Below are 20603 nucleotides of genomic sequence, written 5' to 3' on the forward strand. Positions count from 1 at the left end.
TTTTTAAGAGAAAAGCCAAGTGTGGTGTCATAGAACTTGAACAATGAAATTGTTTTTCTTGTCTAGTCATATATTTACATAATAGTCATGCTATGAAATAGAAGTTAACATGTTTCCCTCTGTCATCATTCTAATGTCAACCCATACTGCATTAGATGGCACCCACTTATACGAATTAAGACAGGGTCTCCCTGAGTGAGGTAACCCAAACCCAGAAGGACAAACATGGTATGTACTCACTCATAAGTGGATTCTAGATATAAAGCAAAGAACAATCAGACTGCAACCCACAGAACCATAAGGCTATATATATGGCATGGGGGACCCTAGGATGATTGTTGCTTATAATAAGATTTGGTTTTACTCAATTACTGAGCAACCCTCAATGAAACATTATACTATTAAGGTAAGAATTTATACTGTATCAAGCTGATAATAGAAAAGTAAATTAATTAATCTCAAAAAAAAAAAAATAAAAAAGAAAAGAGCCTGGCAGTGGTGGTGCATGCCTGTGGTGGCGCACGCCTGTAATCCCAGCACTCGGGAGGCAGATCCAGGTGGATCTCTGTGAGTTCGAGACCAGCCTGGTCTACAGAGCTAGTTCAGGACAGCCTCCAAAGAGAGAAACCCTGTCTCAAAAAACCAAACCAAACCAAAACAACAACAAAAAAAAAAAAAAAAGAAAAGAAAAGAAAAGAAAAATTTGAACTATTAAAAAAATAGGGTCTCAGGCTGGACTTGAACTGGCTATGTAGCCAAGAATAATCTTGAACTTTTATGCCCATCTTATGTGGTACTGGGGATTGAACCTAGGACTGTGCATGTTAAGAAATCACTTTACAAACTGAGCTCAGTCCTCAGTCTCCAACTTTAGTATTTCTAACTAAAACCAAAAAGTTATAATGTCCCAGGTCTGTGTTTTTGCTTCTTTATGATTAAAATGACCAATTCTTCTTTGTGTATCATCATATTTTATTGTAGATTAATATTATTTTATGCTAGGCACTCTGCTAAGAAATTTACATGCATTATTTACTTCTCCCAATGGCTTTTGAGGTAGAACCATTATTAGTCCCATAATATAAATAAGACTGATGATTACAAAGAACCAAATGCTCTAAAATTAGGGATGGAAAAAGGAAGAGCAAGGAGTAGAGCCTAGATCTATTTTAATTCTGGATGGAGAGACAGAGAGGGGGGGGGGGGAGGGAGGGAGAGGAGAGAGAGAGAGAGAGAGAGGGAGGGATTGACATGAAAGCTTTAGAAGGTAGTTTGAAACAAGGTGCTGGGGACAAGGTGGCCTGTTAGGTTACTCTAAGGACTGTGTGCTTTTTCCCAATGAATTTTTGGATGTCAGTAAGTAATCTTAATTAATGAAGGATAAATAATATGACCACAATGTGTTTTCTAAAGTTTGGCTGAAGTATAAAAACTGACATAGAGGCATGGGTGAATACACTGAAAAGTTGTTTCAGTGTTCCACATAAACCAGAGTATCATGTAGAAGACAAGGATGATGAAACAGCAATGGTTCTAATGGGTCAGACTTATGAGATCAAACCTATAGTTCTTGGTAACTGATTGGCTGGAGAGGGTGATGGAGAGGAAAGGGACAAGAATGATTCCATAATATGTACTTTCTCATGATGAGCAAGGTGTGCACGTTGCCTGAAGGATTTCCTGCAATCTTTACATTCATAAGGTCTCTCTCCGGTATGAATTCTCTGATGTAGAGTAAGGGATCCACTATAACTAAAGGCTTTCCCACAAATATTACATTCATAAGGTTTCTCTCCAGTATGAATTCTTTGATGTTGAGCAAGGCCTGCATTTTGGCTAAATGTTTTCCTACATTCCTTGCACATGTAGGGTTTCTCTCCAGTGTGACTTCTTTGATGTTGAGCAAGTGATGAACTGTTGCTGAAGGCCTTTCTACATTCAGCACACTCGTAGGGTTTCTCTCCAGTATGAACCCTCTGATGTTGATCGAGGTAAGCAATCTGGCTAAAAGCTTTCCTACATACTTTACATTCATAAGGTTTCTCTCCAGTGTGGACTCTCTGGTGTTGAGACAGGTGTGCATACTGGCTGAAAGACTTCCTGCATTCTTTACATTCATAGGGTCTCTCTCCAGTATGAATTCTTTGATGTACAATTAGGTATCCACGGTGACTAAAAGCTTTCCCACACACGTTACACACGTAAGGTTTCTCTCCTGTATGAATTCGCTGATGCTGAGCAAGAAATGAACCATTACTAAAGGCTTTTCCACATTCAATACATTCAAAAGGTCTCTCTCCGGTATGAATTCTTTGATGCTGAGTCAAGTGTGCAATCTGGCTGAAGGCCTTTTGACAGTCTTTACACTGATAAGGTTTCTCTCCAGTATGAACTCTTTGATGTTGAGCGAGATGTGCATTCTGGCTGAAGGCCTTCCTACATTCTTTACATTCATAAGGTTTCTCCCCCGTATGGATTCTCTTATGTTGAGCGAGGTTTGCGCTCTGGCTGAAGGCTTTCCCACATTCAATACATGCATAGGGTTTCTCTCCAGTATGAATTCTCTGGTGGAGAGTAAGGGATGAACTCTGGTTAAAGACTTTTTCACATTCATTACATTTCAGAATTTTCTTCTCTACATGGACCTTCTTATGTTTCATTTCCACGGACTTTTTTCGGTAATTTCTCTTTTGTGACTCACATTGATGTGTTCTTTCTTTGGTAGAAAAACTTTGTGGTATATCTAGTATTGCATCCTGATGGAATGTTTGCCAAGATGGGTTACACCCATTACTTTGATCTTCATAGATTTCTTTATGAATGATGAGCAATTGATTAGGATGCCCCTCCTGACCTCCCAATCTGTTCTTAAACCAGTCTTCACTTTCATGGTTTTCTTTCAAATTGGGACAGTCAAGGCTACAACTAAGATGGCTTCTTCCCATGGGTAGGACTTTGGCCGATTCATCATAAATATCTTGCTTTGATGAAAATTCAATGCCTTTGAAGACATAATTCCAATCTAAAAGACACCAAGCAAATAGATGTTTTAAAATTCATTCATTATAAGAAAAGAAAGTGCTCCAACAGAGAAAGTAAAACACAAAAGAAATGAAAGGATTTAACATTTCTTAATGCAGCTTCACTACTAAATTAAGAAAGGTGATTAAGCTGGGCACAGTGGCACACACCTTTAATTTCAGTACTTGTAGGGCAGAGGCAGGCGGTTCTCTGTGAGGTCCAGGCCAGCCTGGTCTACACAGTGAGTTCCAGTAGCTAGAGCTACTCTATGCTTGATTTTTGCATTCTAGGAAGGTGTTTCTGAAAACAATTTTCTTTGTAATAAGGTCTAACTAAATGTAATTTTTCAGTTGATTCCTGAAGCCACAATGTCTTCATGAAAACATAATTTTCTATCAAACTGCTTGCTTTTATTAATTTAGTACAGGTTTTAATTTGGCTTTTCCTTATTAGACCCCCTTTTAAAAACTACATTTATGAAATGTGTGCACATAAGCGAATGTTTTGACATTTGTGTGGAGGTCAGAGGACAGCTTGTGGGATCTGGTTCTCTTTCCACCATGTGTGTCCTGAGGATCAAATTGAGGTCATCACTTACTTGGAGGTAAGTGCCTTTATCCGATGAAACATCTCAGTGTCCCAACATTACCAAAAACAGGGTCTTAGAAACTGATAAATCTTTGCAAAAATTAGTAAATGCATAGTGGGTCTCAGTAGAATTAACTACTGTATCCTACTTTATGTTGATATGACTACATTCAACACTGGTCCAGTGGGTATTCATAGTATGTCCAATAAGTCAGGCTTTTTCATGGGTCAGAAGCCACATTTCAACAAATTTCAAAGTTTTGAATATTTTTTTTTTTTTGAGCTGAGGATCGAACCCAGGACCCTGCACTTGCACTCCACCACTGAGCTAAATCCCCAACCCCAACACAATAAACAAACAAAGACAGTAACTCCTCCAGGGGCTACCTCAGAAAAGATCAGCAGAGACCACAGGACGTAGAAAAACACGTGAGAAAATAACAAAGTAGGTACAATCAACAGAGAAAGGAAAGCTGAAATTAGTTCCTTTATAAGGATCACTGATTAAGAAAACAAAAGGAAGCAGGCAGTGGTGGAGCACGCCTTTAATCCCAGTACTTGGGAGGCAGAGGCAGGCGGATCTTTGAGTTCAAGGCCAGCCTGGTCTATAGAATAAGTTCCAGGACAGTCAGGGCTATACAAAGAAACCCTGTCTCAGAACAGCCCACCTCTAAATAGATAGATAGATAGATAGATAGATAGACAGACAGACAGACAGACAGACAGACAACTCTTGGGGTTGGGGATTTAGCTCAGTGGTGGAGCGCTTGCCTAGCAAGCGCAAGGCCCTAGGTTCAGTTCTCAGCCCCATAAATAAATAAATAAATAAATAAATAAAATAAACAATGATCTGATCAAATACAATAAAACAATCTGACCAAGATGTAATGGAACGAGAAAATTATCTTTTAAACAACTCATGCGAAAGAGAAATTTAAAACTATAGGAAAGAATAGTAACAAAACGTAAGAACTGTCAGGATCTACAGGAGACAGGTGAAGATACACAAAGGGAATCTCCTCCCAGCCCTTGGCAATCGATCGCCAAATAAGAGAGAATGAGATCAACAGGCCAAGCTGGAGAATACAATAAACGAGAAAATCAGGAGGAGAGGAAAGGAAAAACAAAAACAAAAACAAATCCAAGAACTGAAAAAGAGAATCGTAATGCAAAATAAACGCACATTCTGGACCTTGAAAGATACCACTGACTTACGAGTAGCAACCTAACACATTATTTTCAAGTGGTAAGCACACGAGATAGGAGATTACAATAGCAAACTGTTATAAATGGGGGAGTCATGAGAGCACTTTGCTCGGGCTCATGGAAATCAAACTGATAACGTAAATGCAAAGAATAATGACTGGACGAATACACAAAACTGAAAGACCCCTTCAGTTGTGGGCTGCATTCTATACTCATGCTCTCCCCCCCCCCCTCTCTCCTCCCTCCCTGCCTCCCCACAAGGCAGAATCTCCTACATAGCCCAGGCTGGCCTGGAGCTCACTATGTAGCTGAGGATGACCTTGAACTCCTGATCCTGCTGCCCCTACCTCCCCAGTGCTGGGATTCCAGGTGTGCACCACCACGGCAGGCTGATGCAGTGCTGGTGATCAGCCCAGGATTTTACAAAAGCTACTCTACCGACTGAGCTACATCCCAGCCCCTGGGATTGTTTATACCTCTAGCCAAACTCATCTCGCCCCCCCCTCCCCCACCAACCCGTTTTCTTCTGGTTATTTCTGTTTTGTGTCATCACCCTATAATTATCCATACTTGAAAATAAGCTCAGAGACTGCTTTCTTTCTCTTCTTCTGAGGGTCTACAAGCTTCCAAACCCACAGGACTGAGCAGGATGCTGTGCTCAAAGCAGAAACTCAGTGAAGGAGTAAGTGAATGAATGAATGAAACACCACTCTTTCAGTCTAAGAGGGATGAGTGACTGAAAAGGAACGATGAGTCTAGGTTTTTCTTTTTTCTCTTTCTTCGTTCTTTTTTTTCCTCAATGCAACAAAGCAACTAGAGCGAAACCAAAAGACGAAAGGACAAGGACCCACGGGGACCTTTGGATGCAGAGGGGAGGGGTGAGTTACAGAGGGAACAGTAACTTGTGAGAGAGTGCACGGAGAGAAAATTCTGGGGCTTATGCTCAGCATTTCTTCCTAGGCCAGGATGCTAGAATGTGTATTACATTCAGTCTTTAAACTGTCTTGGGCTGGAGAGGTGGCTCCGTGGTTGAGAGCACACGCTGCTCTTCCAGAGGACTGGGCTTGCTTCCAAGCACCCATATGGAGGCTAACAACCAGCTGTAAGTACAGTCCCTGAGGATCTGATGCCCTCTTCTGGCTTCTGTGGGCATACATGTGGTGCACAGACATACACGCAGGCAAAACACCTACACATGTATAATAAGAATGAATAATATGGGGGGTGGAGAAGGGTTTCTAGGTGTGGTTCTGGTTGTCCTAGAACTCAGTCTGTAGACCACGTTGGCCTTGAACTCACAAAGATCCACCTGCCTCTGCCTCCCAAGTGCAGGGATTAAAGATATGTGACACCACTGCCAGGCATGAATAAATCTTTTTTTTTTTTTTTTTAGGTTTTTCAAGACAGGGTTTCTCTGTGTAGCTTTGGAGCCTGTCCTAGATCTCGCTCTGTAGACCAGGCTGGCCTCGAACTCACAGAGATCTGCCTCTGCCTCCTGAGTGCTGGAATTAAAGGCATGCACCACCACCACCCAGCGAATAAATCTTAAAAAAATAGTCAGGTACAGTTAATCCACCTACTTCAGACTCAAGCACGATGTCTTAGAGTGTCCTCCAGGACCGTGTCTGGGGGATGGGCAGTCCCTCCCAACACTACAATACCCCCAGTAGAAACACGCTGTCCACGCTGCCGGAGAGAGAGAGCAGCAGGAAAGTGCATCGGCTGCTCTTGCAAAGGCTCCAGGTCCGTTCCCAGCACCCTTATGGTCAGTTAAACCAGGACTTCATCTGGCGCCCTCTTCTGGCCTATGCAGGTATTGCGTGTGATGTCCTAGGCAGACAAAACACTTGTGCACAGTAAATAAAAATAAGTCTTACAAAAGGAGAATACCATGGCCTTTAGAACAAAAGGAGGAAATTGCTAGCGGTTCTCACCCTTCCTCATACTGCAACCCTTTAATACAGTTGTGGTCACCCCCTCAACCATAAAACAATTGTCATTGCTACTTCATTAACTGTAATTTTGCTACTGTTAAGAATTGTAATGAATCTGTGTTCTCTGATGGTTTTAGGCAACCCCTGTGAAAGGGTTGTCTGACTCCAGATTGAACAACACTGTGTCAGAGAGAAAAAACGCTGTGTCCTTCAACCTGCTAGGAGGTAAACATTCCCAGGCACCTTCTCAAAGCAGCTACTGACCACCCTATGCTACAAAAATGCCTGTGAGGGTGGGAATGGCTAAGGGTGGGAATGGCTAACGGGAAGTCTCACTCTGGGAGGCGATCTGCCTGGAGCCCTCTGTCCATCAACAGCTCCTGGTTCCCAGGCTTCTCCTGTTGGTGTGAGCATCTGACCCGATGCTCCAATGTCTCTCTGCAGCTTGCTGTTTATTCTTCTACTGCTGCAGGCTGTGTACCTAATAAACTCACTCTGGACCAGCTCAACATGATGGATCATCCCCTGTATGGACCACACGATTTAAAAAAAAACTACTCCAGCCAGGCTGCGGTGGCACACACCCTTAATCCCAGCACTCGGGAGGCAGAGCCAGGAGGATCTCTGTGAGTTCGAGGCCAGCCTGGTCTACAGAGTGAGATCCAGAACAGGCACCAGAACTACAGAGAAACCCTGTCTTGAAAAAAACCAAAAGAAAGAAAGAAAGAAAGAAAGAAAGAAAGAAAGAAAGAAAGAAAGACATAAGGAAGAAACTACTGCAGAAGTGCTAACGAGGAGCTGGGCTTTTCCCAGCCTCTGAGCCTTCCCAACAGCGGCACCCACCTCCCTAGCTTGGCCCCACTCACCAGGGCTGGCGTCTCTTGCTCCCTCCTTCTGCACCATCCAGGGATCTTTCCCTTGTTCCAGTAATGAGATCACAGCTGGCTTGTAGACAGGAATCCCTGCTTCCAAGAAACAGAAGAGGAATCAGCCACTCTCGGAGATCAAATCAAGTCCCCTGCTCATCAGGAAGGTGGGGCGTTGCAGAAGGGCGATGAGGAGATGGAGAATATTCTTTACAATGAGTTACACAAAGGGATTGTCTAAAAAAAGCTACCAGTTCGCCGGACGGCGGTGGCGCACACCTTAATCCCAGCACTTGGGAGGTAGAGCCAGGCGGATCTCTGTGAGTTCGAGGCCAGCCTGGTCTACAGAGTGAGATCCAGGACAGGCACCAAAGCTACACAGAGAAACCCTGTCTCGGGAAGAAAAAAGAAAGAAAGAAAAAGCAAAAGCTACCAATTCTGTAAAATATAACTTATTTGGGGAGCATAAGAAAAAGGAGGGGAGCAATTTTCTTTGAACTTTTGGAACTGGGTCTGCCAGGCTGTTTGCACAAGGCAGTCCTCCCTCCCCAGCTGTGATGGCTATTCTTGGTTGTTAACTTGACTACATCTGGAATTACCTAAAACCCAAGTGGCTGTGAGGGATTTTTTTTCTTAATTAGATCGTTTGAAGTAGGAAGACCCACTTTTAATCTGGAGGTTTTTTTGTTTTTGTTTTTTTGAGCTGAGGATTGAACCCAGGGCCTTGCGCTTGCTAGGCAAATGCTCTACCACTGAGCTAAATCCCCAACCTCTGGAGTTTTGAGGTGGGACCATCCACCTGCAATCTGGGCCACACCGTCTGTTGGCTGCCTACACTAAAGGCACTGAAAAAGGAAGCTTGCTTGAGTTGCCTGCCTGCTCTAGATCCTGCTGTAAGCCTACTGATTCTGGTGTCCACTGAAGACCAGATGAGACATCCAGACTTGCGGACTGAACAACTACTGGATTCCTGGAACTTTTGTTGGACTAGCTGGACCACAGCCTGTAAGCCATTCTAATAAATCCCCTTTATATGTTATACAATATGTAATACATAATAATATGCAGTTTATATGTATGAAAATGTATATACATGAATGAGTATATACATACAAACATAGATACATACTCTATCAGTTCTGTTCCTCTAGAGAACCCTGACTAATACACCAGCCCTCTGGAACTGGAACTACATGCCTGTGTCATTACATGATGGGCGTAAGAAAGAGAAATTGGGCCAATAAAATGGCTTAGTGGGCAAAGAGCTTGCTGTGTAAGCCTGATGACCTGAGTTCCATTCATGGACCCCCTGTAACGGTGGAGGCAGAGAACTGACTCCACAGGTTGTCCTCTGGCCTCCACATGCACACTATGGCATGTGCACACAACTCCCCAACACCCACCCACACACAATAATAATAAAATTTTAAAATTAAAGGTGTCAGTGAGGTGGCTCAATTGGGAAAAGGTGCTTACTGCCAAGCTTCCTGAGGAATGGCATTCTATCCCAAGGACCCACATGATGAAAGGGGAGAGGCAACTGTCCTCTGATTTCCATACGTGTGCCATGGCATGAGCATGAACACATACACACACACACAGAGAGAGAGAGAGAGAGAGAGAGAGAGAGAGAGAGAGAGAGAGAGAAATATATGTAATTTAAAAATTTTTAATAAAAAGGGGAAATTTAGTAAAGTAACTCCGCGGCATCTCAGAGGCATTTCACAGAAGCCGGCCCCATCTGTAGAGGTGGAATTCTGCGGAGACCTCCTTACCCAGCGACACCAGGCTCCTATAGTTCTCCAACGTCACCTTCCTGTACAAGTCTCTCTGAGCATCATCCAGCCATTCCCATTCCTCTTGACTGAAATTCACAGACACATCCCCAAATGTCACCAAATCCTGAAACGACATAAGCGTTCTGGTTCAGGTGCTCACATGGGCCTAGATTAAATAGTTAAAGCTGGACATGACAACACACTCTAATCCCAGCACTCAGGAGGCAGATGTAAGGCGTTCCGAGTTCCAGGCCAGCTTGGGCTGCATAGTGAGCTCAAAGCTATAGCGTGAGACCCTGTCTCAAACAAACAACAAAACAATACAACACAACACTAGTGAAACTGTCCACACTTTGAGGAAAGGAATTATGGGTTTGTTGTTGTTTCTGAGACAGGATCTTGTGTGTGGCTCAGGGCTGTCTGGAATTCACGACCCTCCGCCTCAGCTTCCCAAGTGCTAAGATTGATAGGGTATAGCTACACACCTCAAGCCGGCCTTGAACTCTTGGTCCTTTTGCCTTAGTCCCCCAAGTGCTGGACTCACAGGTATGACCACTGTAAGCCCTTCAAGGCACAAGTGGCCAGGTCCCGCCCCAGACCACTCTAAAGGGCCACAACCTCACTGTCCAGCCCCGAGAGATGCAGTGGCCAAGCTCTGCCCTACAGAAAAAAAAAAAAAGAAAAAAAAAAAATCAGGCTAAGGAATCCCACCAATCCCTGAGCTTGCTCCAAGATCAGCCCACAAAATCCCACCAATCACAGGCCACCCTGTAAAGGTCCGCCCCCTAAGAAACCCTTTATAAAGCCTGCCTCCTGCTCAGCTGCTGCTTCTCTCCCCAGCAAAGGCGGCCACCCTCTTGGGCCTCTCGCGAGAAATCTCTTGTGTGAGGTGTGTTGTGTGGTGTGACTTTGTGGTATTCCTTGGCTCCCGACTGCCAGGACACCTTTCCCTTCAGAGCTGTAACACTTAACAGCCACCACCTTACATTCTCAAAAAGGCGTGTTACTAACTGTCATGCTTAGCTCTCTTATGGGAAGTGCATAACTTCTGAGAAACTCTATTTCTGGCGAAAAGACTCACCATACATGTATGGATAAGTAATGCTAAAATCCATACAGTGTACAACAACAGGGGATTCATGCTAAATGCCAAAGATCTTCATTTGGAGAAAACAAGAGACACTGAGGCAGGAAAAAAAGAGCGTTACTTAGTAAGTAATGGATCTGTATTACCTTAGAAGCAAGAATTTATAAAAATGATGTATAGTTAATTAGATGTACACAAACAAGGCAAAAGAAGAAATAAAGTTGTAAAAAGAGCAGATGAAATAACAGGAAAACAAGGAGAATGTTAGGTTTAAACAAACACTTGTAATAACATTAAGGGAAATGTGCTAACCAAAAGACCATCAGGCTTCATTTTCATATTCTCTTTATAACAAGAATACTTTAAAATGTAATCTTTACTGACAATAATTATTTTCAAGAACTTATTTATGTGTTTTACTCATTTGTATGAGTGTTTTGCCTGCATGGATGTCTGTTCACTGTGTGCCTGGTGCCCATGGAGGCCAGAAAAGGGCATCAGATCCACTGGGATTAGCATTACAGATGACTGTGGGTGCTGGGAACCAAACTCAGGTCCTTTGGATGTACAGCCAGTGGTCTCAACACACAAACACCACCCCCCCACCCCCTGCACGAGCGCTCAGCTATGTTCCTCTAGACCACTGGTTCTCAACCTTCCTAAAGCTGAGACCCTTTAATACAGTTCCTCATGTGGTGACTCCCAACCGTAAAATTATTTTTGTTGCTACTTCATAACTGTAATTTTGCTACCGTTATAAATCATAATGTAAGTATCTGATATGCAGGATATCTGATATGTGACCCATGTGAAAGGCTTGTTCCACCCCCAAAGGGGTTGCAACACACAGGTTGAGAACCACTGCTCTAAGAAACCTGACTAATGCATTCTCTGAGAGAGATCTAGCACACCATGACTCGAGAGGGGAAGGTCACCTTACCTTATGAATAAGCCACCCACCTCATAAATATTCATCAAAACGGCTTATGACTCCAGACAGAACTCACTGTGCTGGCACTGCCTTTGGGAGCAGACATCTCTCTGTATATATCACATACTTTACTTTTCTTTGCTAAATAAACTTCCACTTAAACTGCCTGTGTCTCCTGTCTGAATTCTTTGCTTCCAGAGACTCCTGTAACATATTTTTAATATTTTCCTTTCATCATTCCTCAGCATATAAGTATAATCAGCACATCTACTGATTGTATTGTATAAGAATGTTTGATTTTTAAAAACTGCTATTTGTGGGCTGGAGAGATGGCTCAGAGGTTAAGAGCACCAATGCTCTTCCAGAGGTCCTGAGTTCAATTCCCAGCAACCACATGGTGGCTCACAACCATCTGTAATGAGATCTGGTGCCCTCTTCTGTATACATAATAAATAAATAAATCTTTAAAAAAAAAAAAACCAAACTGCTATTTGTGATGGTTGGTGTAGCCAACTTGACAGACTCTAGACGTTAAGTGTTGTAGTTCTGAGGGGAAAGGTATCCTGGCAGTCAGAGGCCAAGGAATACCAGAGTCACACAGCACAACAAATCTCACACAAGAGCTTTGTTGGGAAAAACACAGATGGCTGCTGCCTCTGTGTGGGTGAGGAGCAGCAAAGAACTGAGAGGCAGGTTTTATAAGGTTTCTTAGGGGCAGAGTTTTCCAAGGTGGAGATTTCCAAGGAGGGGGATCTGTGGGATTTCAAGCCCCAGAACACTTTTTACCCTACACGACAATCATTGGGTGTCTTTTTCCTCCTCCTCCTCCTTATTTTTAATTTTATTTATTTATTTGTTTGTTTGTTTGTTTGTTTGTTATTTTGAGACAGGGTTTCTCTGTGTAGTTTTGGCTGTCCTGGAACTCACTCTGTAGACCAGGCTGGCCTCGAACTCAGAGAGATCCGCCTGCCTCTGCCTCCCCAGTTCTGGGATTAAAGGCGTGTACCACCACCGCCCGGCCTCATTGGGTGTCTTAACTGTCTTTTCTGTGGCTGTGATAAAATACCCTGACAAGGGCTGGAAAGCCGGCTCAGTTCAGTTCAGTTCCCAGCATGGGATGCTCACAACATGGTGGATTATAGCTGACTGTAGCTGCAGTTCCAGGGGATTTGAACTCTCCTCTAACCTCTCTGGGTACCAGGCATACACACGGTACACAGGCATACATGCAGGAAAACATTCACACACACAAAATAAATACACCTAAAGAGAGAAAAGAAAAGAAAGCACCCTGACTTCAAATAACGTAAAAATAACTTAGGGGAAAAGGATTTATTTTAGCGCACAGTTTGAGGTTACAGTCCACCATTGTGGGAGAAGTAACAGTGGCAGGAACTTGGGATGCCTAGTCACACTGCATCTGTAGTAAAGATGTGGTGGTAGCTGGGTGGTGGTAGCACACATCTTTAATCTCAGCACTCAAGAGGAAGAGACAGGCAGATCTTTTAGTTTGAGGCCAGCCTGGTCTACACAGCAAGTTCCAGGACAGCCAGGGCTACACAAAGAAAAAAAGAAAGAAAGAAAGAGACAGAGAGAGACAGAGAGAGAGAGAAAGACAGAGAGAGAGAGAGAGAGAGAGAGAGAGAGAGAGAGAGAGAGAGAGGAAGGAAGGAAGGAAGGAAGGAAGGAAGGAAGGAAGGAAGGAAGGAAGGAAGGAAGGAAGGAAGAAAAGGAATGCCCGCCCCATAGGTTCATATATTTGAATCTCAGTCATCAGGGAGTAGCACTACTTGAGAAGGATTAGAAGGTGTGGCCTTGTCAGAGGAGGTGTGTCACTGGGGAAGGGTTTTGAGTTTTCAAAAGCCCAAGCCAGGCCCAGTGGCTCTCTTCTCAGTTTCTCCAGCACCATGTCTGCCTGTGTGCTGCCATGCTCCTGGCCATGATTATAATGGACTATATCTCTGAATCTTTAAGTCAGCCCACAATCAAATGCTTCCTTTTATAAGAATTGCCATGGTCATCACGGTGTCTCTTCACAGCAATAGAACACTGACTGACAGAGACAGTCATGGTGTCTCTTCACAGCAATAGAACACTGACTGACAGAGACAGTCACAGTGTCTCTTCACAGCAATAGAACACTGACTGACAGAGACAGTCATGGTGTCTCTTCACAGCTATAGATCACTGACAGAGACAGTCACGGTGTCTCTTCACAGCTATAGATCACTGATAGAGACAGTCATGGTGTCTCTTCACAGCAATAGATCACTGACAGAGACAGTCACGGTGTCTCTTCACAGCAACAGAACACTGACTGACAGAGACAGTCACGGTGTCTCTTCACAGCAACAGAACACTGACTGACAGAGACAGTCACGGTGTCTCTTCACAGCAACAGAACACTGACTGACAGAGACAGTCATGGTGTCTCTTCACAGTAACAGAACACTGACAGAGACAGTCACGGTGTCTCTTCACAGCAATAGATCACTGACTGACAGAGACAGTCACGGTGTCTCTTCACAGCAATAGATCACTGACTGACAGAGACAGTTACGGTGTCTCTTCACAGCAATAGAACACTGACAGAGACAGTCCCGGTGTCTCTTCACAGCAACAGAACACTGACAGAGACAGTCCCGGTGTCTCTTCACAGCAACAGAACACTGACAGACACTATCACAACTGGAAATGAACCTCTGGGCACGCCTGTGGGAGAAGACTGCTCACTGTAGGTGACACCCTGCCCTGACTGGGACCCAGGTCTTTGTAAATGGAGCAAAGGAGATCAGCAGCATGCCTTCCTTGTTTTCTGCCTCCTGGTTGTACATGTGATGTGACCAGCTGCTGCAAGCTCCCACACCTTGACTTGCGCATCGTGATGGACTATACCATGAACCGTGAACCAGAATAAACTCCTCCTTTCAACGTTGCAGTTGTCAAAGTATTTTACCATAGCAACGGAAAGAGGACCTAAGGTACCAGTTAAGGTGCTGACTTCAGTTTCAGTCATTAAGTCATTGAGTGGGAGCTGCAGAGATGGCTCAGTGGTTAAGGGCACTTGGCGTTCAGCACCCACATGATGGCTCATAACTGTCTGCAACTCCACTTCCAGGAGACTGGATGCCCTCTTCCAGTCTCTACCAGCCCCAGGCACACACGTGTTGCACATAAATACACATACAATCATTTTTTAAAAATCATTAAATGAATTTTGCTTGGGATTAGGACAGAATTTTTAACATTTTATAGAAAGACCCTAAACAGACTTCTGCCATTTTGTACTATATATTTAAACAAAGCAGAATTCTCAGTGTTGCCCAATTATAAAATAAAAATACTGATTAACTCTGTTTAATGTTCTGCAGATTCAAATATTCAATCAAGATTTAGTCATTTATATAAAAATGAACAAGTATATTAATTTCATTAGTATGTAAATTTACTTTCATTTTTAACAAATGGCAAAAATCACAGATATACCAATCAATAGTTTTACAATAATTCTTAATGATCTATTATTAATAAATGTTTGACTTAATTATTTTAGATACCTATAGGCCAGCGTTGTTTAAGAACTTCTCAGGCATGGGCCAGCGAGACAAATCCCTGTGGTAAAGGCATTTGCTGCCAAGCCTGACAACCTGGGTTCACTGCCCAGGACCCCACATGCTGGAATGAGAGAACCGACTCCCACAAACTGTCCTTTAAACATACTCACAGAGCAGCACATGCACCCATACATATACATCATTTTTTCTTTGAGACAGGGTTTCTCTGTGTAGACCTGGCGGATCCTGGAACTCACTATGTAGACCAGGCTGGCCTCAAAATCATAGAGCCACCAGCTTCTGCCTCCTGAGTCCCAGGATTAAAGGCATGTGTCACCATGGATATATAAGTTTTAAAATTTTAACTTAGGGGCTGGAGAGGTGGCTCAGTGGTTAACAGCACTGGCTGCTCTTCCAGCGGTCCTGAGTTCAAGTCCTGGCAACCACATGGTGGCTCACAACTATAATGGGATCTGATGCCCTCCTCTGGTCTGCAGGCATACATGCAGACAGACCATTCATACTGAAAAAAAAGGAAAAAAAAAATTAATTTAAAAATTTCTCAGGCAAAGCAGGGACGAGAATGGCAAAAAATTTTAATTCTACTTTAGATGATTTCACTCTGGCTTACTTTTCTCTTTACAGTTATTCTCTGTGTTTTATCTAGCAATGTGTATGATTTTCATATTTAACTGATAGAATCCCTAAGTGTAAGGAAAAAGGTTTTCCTAAATAAATAACCCATCCTTTTCCTGCAGGTGTGATACACACTGCACATGTTTAGTAACTGGGGGAACAAATTCCATTCTTATACAATTTGCATATTTGCATTTGTTTCTGGGTATTAAGTACACATCTTTAAATGTGTTTCCTTTTGGCTCTATTTCACACTATTTACTATTTCAGTTATTATAGAAAATACTTTTGTAATGTTTTAAAAACACAGGTTCAGTGGACTGGAGATGCTCAGTGGTTCAAGCACCACTTGCTCTTGCAGAGGACATAGGTTCCGTTCCCAGCACCCACACGGGCCCTGACAACCATTTGTTACTCCAGTTCCAGGGATCCGATGCCTTCTTCTGGCCTCTGTGGGCACTGTGTTACATGTACTGCACAGGCATAAATGCAAGCAGACACCCATACCCAGGAGATAAAAATAATAAATAGTTAAAAATACAGACCCAGGGTTGGGGATTTAGCTCAGTGGTAGAGCGCTTGCCTAGCAAGCGCAAGGCCCTGGGTTTGGTCCTCAGCTCTGGGAAAAAAAAAAACAAAAAACCAGACTCAGCTGCTCCCTGTCCTACCTTCCCACACCCCAAACAAATGTCTCTCTAGCTGGTGGTGGTGGCACACACCCGTAACCCCAGCACTTTAGAGGTGTACGCAGGAGGGCTGGGAGTTCAAGATCATAGCTGCAGAGTGAGCTGAAGGCCAGCTTAGGCTACATGAGGCACTGTCTCAATTCATTTTCCACGACAATTTCAATAATTAATTAACTGGATTACCTAGTGGATCATAGCTGTAGGCTGCTGCTAACTCAGAATATTCCTAAAAGAAGGCTTTACTGTTTTCATAAAAATCTTCCTCTTCCAAGCTCACAAGTACTTAGACAAACCCTGCCTTAGCTAGGCCACACTTTAGTGATCAAGATTTGATACATGGAATTACTCAAAATGATTTTGAACATGAGTTTTTGCCAAATGTCCTAACTCTGAGCAACCCAAAGCCCTCCTACTTCCCTTTCAAACCCAAGATGGTGGAGAAAAACTCATCACTACCAGTCAGAACTGAACACGTCTCCACCTCCAATACTCACAAAGAGACTCCACAAATATCCCATTTGGGTAGTTGGAAAGAAAATGGCCCCAAAGGGAGTGGCACTATTAAGAGGTGTGGCTTTGCTGGAGGAGGTGTGGCCTTGTTGGAGGAAGTGTGTCACTATGGGTTGGGCTCTGAGGTCTCTTCTGCTCAAGCTTCCCGCAGTGTAATACTCAGTCCACTTCCTGTTGCCTGCAAGGTGTAGAACTCTCAGCTCCCTCTCCAGCACCATGTCAGCCTGCATGCCACCATGTTCCACCATAATGAAAATGGACTGAACCTCTGAACTGAAAGCCAGCCCCAATTAAATGTTTTCTTTTATCAGAGTTGCGGTGGTCATGGTGTCTCTTCACAGCAATAGAAACCCTGACTAAGACACCACCCAAGAGAATATTTTTTCCTCATTAGAGTTCATAAGAGCACTGCATGAGTCCTTGAAGCAAATGTTGGTTGGGGATAAGGGATGCTCTTAGGCTTTGGGGAACCCTCTTTTGTGTTGCAATGGAGAACAAGACCAAGTCATTGGACAGAAGAGATGTTGTCAGGCTGCTGAATTTCAGGAATTAAAGTTAACCTGACTGAAAAATAAGGTGGCATTTCAGGGAACAAGAAATGCTTCTTACCTTGGACATGGCGTTAAAACTTCAAGACTATATGACTGGCGTGTTTCTGGGAGAGGGGCGATGTCCTGAGAAAGCACAGCTGGATAGAAAAAAGAAACCATGAGTTCCAGGTGTGCCTTGCGGCCCCAGCAACACTAGCCTTGAAGCCTCTCAGTCCTTTTCCTTCTCTCATCCCAGTCGTACATGTGAGGTCTCATTAAATTTACAATTATTTCCCCCGATGTACTTTATAGCTCCGGAACTCAACGTATATTTTATGTCTAAGTTACCTCTTTTACTTACAATTGTAAACAGTAAGAGCAAACACAGAGTGGCATTATCAAGTAAGAATCTTCCACCCTTTTATACACGAAGGTTTTTCATTATTGAAGATACCCAAGCCCATCGTTGAGCAAATAACTGAGCCAAACTGGAAACGTGGCTTGAATTTATAGTGTACAGATGATGGTGTTAACAGGAAGTGTGTCCCTACCCTTTCTACAAGGATGAGAAATAGGCTACCAAATGAAGCTACATTACACAGTGGGCATCTGAGGGACCATGTGATCTAGAGGACACTGCTAACGAACTGAAAATAACTTCTTTAGAAAGGGAAGAGAGGAGAAGTGTAGTCAGTCGCTGTTTTAATTGTGAATTCTTTTATTTCTTTTTAAATTTAACTTCACTGCCTTAAAGAATAATGAATCATTTAAGAGTACTGGAGAAGCTGGAGAGATGGCTTGGTGGTTAAGAGCATTGGCTGCTTTTCCAGAGGACCAGGGTTCAATTCCCAGCACTCACATGGCAGCTCACAACTGTCTGTAACTCCAGTTCCAGTGACTCTAACTAACTCCCTCACACAGTCATACATGCAGGCCAGACACAAAGCACATAAAGTAAAAATAAATTCTTTTTAAGAATCTTAAAGAAATAAATCATTTAAGCACTATAACTCAGTGCCAAGAAGCCCTCTACCTATATATTAGATCCTATATATTAGTCCTATATCTATATATTAGTCCTATATCTATAGAGTAATTGCTTTCATTCAAACACTCAGTACACCACATCTGTTCACACAATCACAGTGTCACAGCCTTCCTCATGCCCATCTCAGACTGTCACACATTCTCCAGCACCGTCTGCCTCGAACAGTTACACTGTCTCAGACTCGATGACACAGCCTATGTACTGTCACTCAGGCCCATACATTGTCACAGGCTCCATGACGCCTGATCGTAAATGCTCCGCTGGAATAGTATCACATAGTCCCAAACACGGCCTCACCCTCCACAGGTCTGCATAGCCAAATGTGGGTCTCACAATCTGTCACGGCGTCACCACATCGGAAGGCACTGACCCGAGACGCCGTCTCATACGGCCCCATTCAGTCTTGCATACATTCTCAAAGCCTCTCGTGGCCTCATTATTCCCAGAATTTGCACACTGTCCCAGGCCCTCTGATACATGGTGGTACCGCCACACACGCTGTGATGGCCTCTCTCAGTCTCATCTACTGTCCCAGGCCCTTCAACACCGTGACAGTGGTCTCACACACATTGTCACAGCCTCTATCTAGGTCACAGTCGGTATTTAGTTTCACAAACCGTCTCAGGACAGTCATGTTTTGTCATACACATTGTCACAGCCTCAGTCTCACAGTCACCGGAACCATCCACAGAGTCGTGCAGGCTTGTCCTGTCATGCATGGTCACAGCCCCTCACAGACTCAAAAAAGTATTCTGCCCCAGGCCCCCTCCACAGAGTGGCTTGGTCTCAACCCTGTCACAACGGGTCTCCGAACAAATTCTCCCATGTCATCCCCTGTGCTGTCCCATCCCGTCAACACATGGTCCCACCAACTTCTCGGTCTCATACAGTATGCCGTCTGGAAGTCACAGGCACCTCAGACACAGTGGTGTGGTCTGACACTCTCACCCCACCCTGTGCGGCCACGTGCATGGTCACAGCCTTTCAGTCCCCCACAGTACTCAGTCCCGGGTCCCCTCACAGGTGGTGGCGGCGGGGGGGGGGGGTCCTCACTCTGTCACGTGGGTCTCCAAACACAAGACCCCCTGAGCTGTCACATGCTGTCACACACAATCACAGCCTCACACAGCACTGGGTCCCTGGTCCCCTCGTGCACAGTGGTGTGGTCCTGCACACACATTATCACCCCCTCCGTCTCACACACCGTGCAGGCAGGTTCGGTCGCTCCCGGGGTCTTCAGAGGAAGTGGGGCAGCCACACTCACTCAGGTCCCCCCGCCACGTCCCCCAGCTCTCACACACTGGCACGGGCCCTTCTTCCAGGGCTTGCAGCTGGATTGAGTGCCCCAGTCACAGGCTCCCCGGTGCAGGGGGTGCAGGGGGTGCAGGGGGTGCAGGGGGTGCTGTCTCCGGCACGCACACAGCCACCTCCTCAGTCTCACTCCGTTGCAGGCTCGCGGTCACAGGCCCCCCGCCACACACACACACACACACACACGGCGGCGTGGGCTCGCACGGCCACTCAGCTCCCGCCACACACTCTCCCACACGGTGCACCCCGCTCCTCACCGGCGCCCAGGCGGGTCGGGCCGGGCCCGGGGCTCGATCTCGTGGCGCTCGCAGAGCTCACAAAGGCGCGGCTGCTGAGCGGCTCCGCGCAGAGGCCTCTGGGAGGTGGAGTCCAGCGCTGGACCGGAGCGGCGCAGGGCATGCTGGGAGCGCCCTCTAGGGCGCGGCTCCGGGGGGGCCAGGGTCTCCCGCGGGTCTCTCGGTCCCTTTAGGGTTTCAGAAGCCGGACTCGGGCGGGCTGCGCAGGCGCAGCTGGCTCGGCCGGGCCTCTGGCCAGCAGTGAAGGTGGCGGTGGGATGCTCGAGCACGCATGCGCAGTGCTGGCTGGCGCCTGTGCCCGCTTGCAAGATGAAGACTCTGTCTCTAACAAACAAACAAACAAACAAACAAATGTTTGGAAATCAGCCTGGGCCGTAGAAAAAGAAGGGCCCAAAGCAGCGGTTCTCCACCTTCCTCATGCTGTGGTGACCGCCCCCCCCCCCCCCCACACACCATAAAATTATTATTTTTTTCTTTTTTTTGGTTTTTCGAGACAGGGTTTCTCTCTGTAGCTTTGGAGCCTGTCCTGGAACTCACTCTATAGACCAGGCTGACCACAAACTCATAGAGATCTGTCTGTGCCACCACCACTGCTGGGCACGGCCACGTTTAATAAATTCC

The 20603-nt window shown here is 44.9% G+C and overlaps 1 protein-coding gene across 7 annotated transcripts; it reads right to left on the bottom strand.

The window, feature by feature from the left end:
- Positions 1 to 957: 957 nt before the first annotated feature.
- LOC118580502 (zinc finger protein 583) lies at positions 958 to 20210 on the bottom strand. Of its 7 annotated transcripts, none has more exons than XM_036182295.1 (5): positions 19944 to 20210; positions 17407 to 17485; positions 9391 to 9517; positions 7616 to 7711; positions 958 to 3022 (listed from the first exon to the last, which is right to left on the bottom strand). In XM_036182295.1, the coding sequence occupies exons 2-5, from the start codon at positions 17413 to 17415 to the stop codon at positions 1548 to 1550; spliced, it is 1707 nt and encodes a 568-aa protein (XP_036038188.1). In that variant the 5' UTR covers positions 17416 to 17485; positions 19944 to 20210; the 3' UTR covers positions 958 to 1547. The 7 variants fall into 7 exon arrangements, with proteins under 7 accessions (XP_036038188.1, XP_036038165.1, XP_036038171.1 ...); XM_036182272.1 differs by having other exon boundaries at positions 968 to 3022; positions 7616 to 7714; XM_036182278.1 differs by lacking the exon at positions 19944 to 20210 and adding an exon at positions 19580 to 19623 and having other exon boundaries at positions 968 to 3022; positions 7616 to 7714.
- Positions 20211 to 20603: the final 393 nt, after the last annotated feature.

This window comes from Onychomys torridus, chromosome 1 (assembly GCF_903995425.1).
Source record: "Onychomys torridus chromosome 1, mOncTor1.1, whole genome shotgun sequence".
In the NCBI taxonomy this organism is placed as follows: domain Eukaryota; kingdom Metazoa; phylum Chordata; class Mammalia; order Rodentia; family Cricetidae; genus Onychomys; species Onychomys torridus.